Raw genomic sequence first — 2,703 nt, 5'->3', positions numbered from 1 at the left:
CCCCCGCCCCAAACTGTCGCAATAACAAAAGTTGCAACTGCGGGTTTGGAGTGGGTGTCAGCTTTCAGCAAGCGACCACCTCCCTTCTTTCCCTCCACTCTTGTCCTTTCCCGCAGGACTCCGCCATAAAACCTGAAGCAGGCACTCTGGGTGTAGATCGAATACACTGGCCTCGGGGCCACAAAACAAGGCGGACACCAGAAAGATTCGCGCTGCGGGGGAGGCCCGGCCTCTGCATCTTTTCTGGGGGGCGGGGGCATCCCGGGAGGCGCGGCCTCCCCACCCCCCTCCGTCCCCCTCCAGCGTCCGAGGCCCCGGCCCAGCGGGGCTGCATTGAGGCCCAGCGCCGGGCCGGGACCTCACACAGCCTCTTCTGTGCGCCCGGGGGCGCGGGAGGGGCGCGGGCTCCCTTTGAACTCCCCCGCCTTTGTTCCCAGAGACCAGGACCCAGCAAACGCACACTTCCTGCCCCGAGACCTCGATGGTCACCTGGGCCTTCCCAGCCCGTTCCCCCCAGCGCCCTCCCCGCAAAGCCTCTGCAGTACAGGTGACCCACACCGGGGCCAACACGCCACTGTAACGGGATTCCAAGGCGTCTGCCGAAACCACACTGGTAGCAGATAAAAACTAATTAGCTGAAAACCTTCCCAATCCCAGATGTGATTTTTTTTTTTTTTATTCCTGACTCATTTGAAGATTGCCTTTTTAAAAAAGATCCAAGTTGTGAATATCCTTTCTCGTTCTTTCCTTTCATTTTTCAGCCTAGGGAAGGAAACGGAGGCGAGGACCACCCACGCGCAGGCCGAGACTGCAAAGGCCCGAGGTGGGTTTCCCTGTTTAATATCAAAGCAAGCCGGGTCCCGCGTTTCCTCTGTCCCACTGGGCCGGCCTGCGGCTCAATTGCAAATGCAAAGGCAGCTCTCGTCCGCCCTGTGGCCACCAGCCAGGACCGGAAGCCTCCGTGGAAAAGAAGTCGCACTTTACATTAATCTGGCCCTTTGCCGTCTTCCCTTCCGAGCTCCGTGCCGGACCGGCGGCGAGAGCGAGGAAACCCCGGATTCGATTCGGCGCGCACCGCCCCCCTCTCCCAGCCAGGCTCGGCCTGGGGCCCGGTGCAGGTCCCGCGCCCCAGCGCGTACCCCCGGGGGGAGACACGTACCAGCCCTTGCATCCTGCCGTCGGCGCCCATGCAGAGGTACCGGACGCTGTGCACGCCCTTGATGGCCACGGTCCGCAGAGCGACTGCCCTGATCTCCACCAAACCTGCGCGTGAGGGAAGCAGCGGCTGCAGCCGGGACCCTTTGGGCCCACAGCACGTGGATGCGGTCGGCGCGCGGGCCCACGCCCTCCCCGCTCCACCTCCGCGTGCAGGCTGGGACCCTGGGGAGGGAATGGAGCACCCAGGTTCCTGGGAGCGGGGGGTGTGCGGGAACCCAAGGTGGCGAGTGAAGGATAACGCGTGGCTGCGCTGGGTCCACGTGCCGGTGCCCTCATCCCCCACCTCTCCGCGCCGTCAGGGACCCCGGGCAGGGAGCAAAACGCAGAGGCGCCACGATGTAGGGTTCCCGCAGGACGTAAAGGGAAGAAGGGGCACCGGGGCGGGTGGGCACTCACTGTGCGCGCTCTGGCTCCGCGCGCAGTCAACCCCCCCGTCGGCTCGGATGCGCAGGAAGCAGCTGGAGAGGCCGTGGGGGCCGGCGGTGTACAGGTGCCGCAGGCGGATGGGCTCACCCCAGCCGTAGTGCACGTGAGGCCCCGCGTCCGAGAAGGCTAGGGGGCGCCCGGCTGCTGCCAGCCAGAGACCGGCTAGGACCAGGGCGCGGGTTACCGCGCACTGGCTCGGCGCGCTCCGCATGGCACCTCCCTCGGGCTCGGGGCGCAGTTCTGGCGGCGAGGGTGCGGGAGGCTGGGCGGTAGCAGGGCTGTGCGTGCCGAGACGGGGTGCGTCCCTCGAGCAACGGTGCGCTCCGGGCGCCTGGGCGCTCAGCGCTCCTGCTCCGACGGCGCGGTGGCTTCAGGCCAGCGACCTTATATAGCGCGTCTTACCCGCCCGGCGGGTGGGTGCCCGCGACTCCCGAGCATTTCTTATCAGGATTGCATCAGCCCTCCGCCCCCCGCACACACCCACTCACACCCCGCCTCCTGCCCCAGCCCCTCCCCGGACCCCGCCCGGGTGACCCCGCCCAGGCCTCCCGGACCGGGGGGAGGAGTAGCCCCGCTTCACCGGAGGGTTCGGGGGAGCTCCTCCTCGCAGCACGATGGCGGGGCCGGGGGCCAGGTCGCTCTTGGCTGGGCCAGTTTGGTTTTATAAAGCAATAAAGGAGACCCCCGGCCCCGCCCCCGGGCCCCCGGCTCCCCCGGGGAATGCGCTCGTCTCGGGGCGTTAGCAGGAGCGGGAAGCCCGAACCCCGTGACCAGCTGAGTTTTGCATCCCTCGCTCCCGGTCTGGAGCAGCCTCGCCTGGGCTGTGGAGCGCTCTCCCCTTAAAAGCCTGCTCTCCGCTCCCTCCCGCGACGGTCCTAGCCGTCATATCTCCAGATGTAAAGCTGTCCATTAGAATTTCCCCCTGCAGCTCGGACTAGCTCACGTTTTCCTGGTTTTATGTTCTCGCGATCCCTGCCCCCCTCCCGCCCCCTTTTACCCCGGTAAATTGCCCCCCGACGGGGGGCCGGGCTCGAGTCCCGGGAGGAACAATGGGGGAGT

General features: G+C 66.4%; 1 protein-coding gene across 1 annotated transcript in view; it reads right to left on the bottom strand.

The window, feature by feature from the left end:
* The window catches only part of FGF19 (fibroblast growth factor 19), a 3,953-nt gene extending 2,098 nt beyond the window's left edge, over positions 1 to 1,855 (bottom strand). The window contains exons 1-2 of the mRNA XM_049614763.1: positions 1,615 to 1,855; positions 1,160 to 1,263 (exon numbers count right to left, since the gene is read on the bottom strand). Coding sequence (XP_049470720.1) covers positions 1,160 to 1,263; positions 1,615 to 1,855 — 345 coding nt within the window. The remainder of the gene's footprint in view (positions 1 to 1,159; positions 1,264 to 1,614) is intronic.
* Positions 1,856 to 2,703: the final 848 nt, after the last annotated feature.

This window comes from Panthera uncia, chromosome D1, assembly GCF_023721935.1.
Source record: "Panthera uncia isolate 11264 chromosome D1, Puncia_PCG_1.0, whole genome shotgun sequence".
NCBI lineage: Eukaryota > Metazoa > Chordata > Mammalia > Carnivora > Felidae > Panthera > Panthera uncia.
This window is presented reverse-complemented; position numbering and strand designations above follow the sequence as displayed.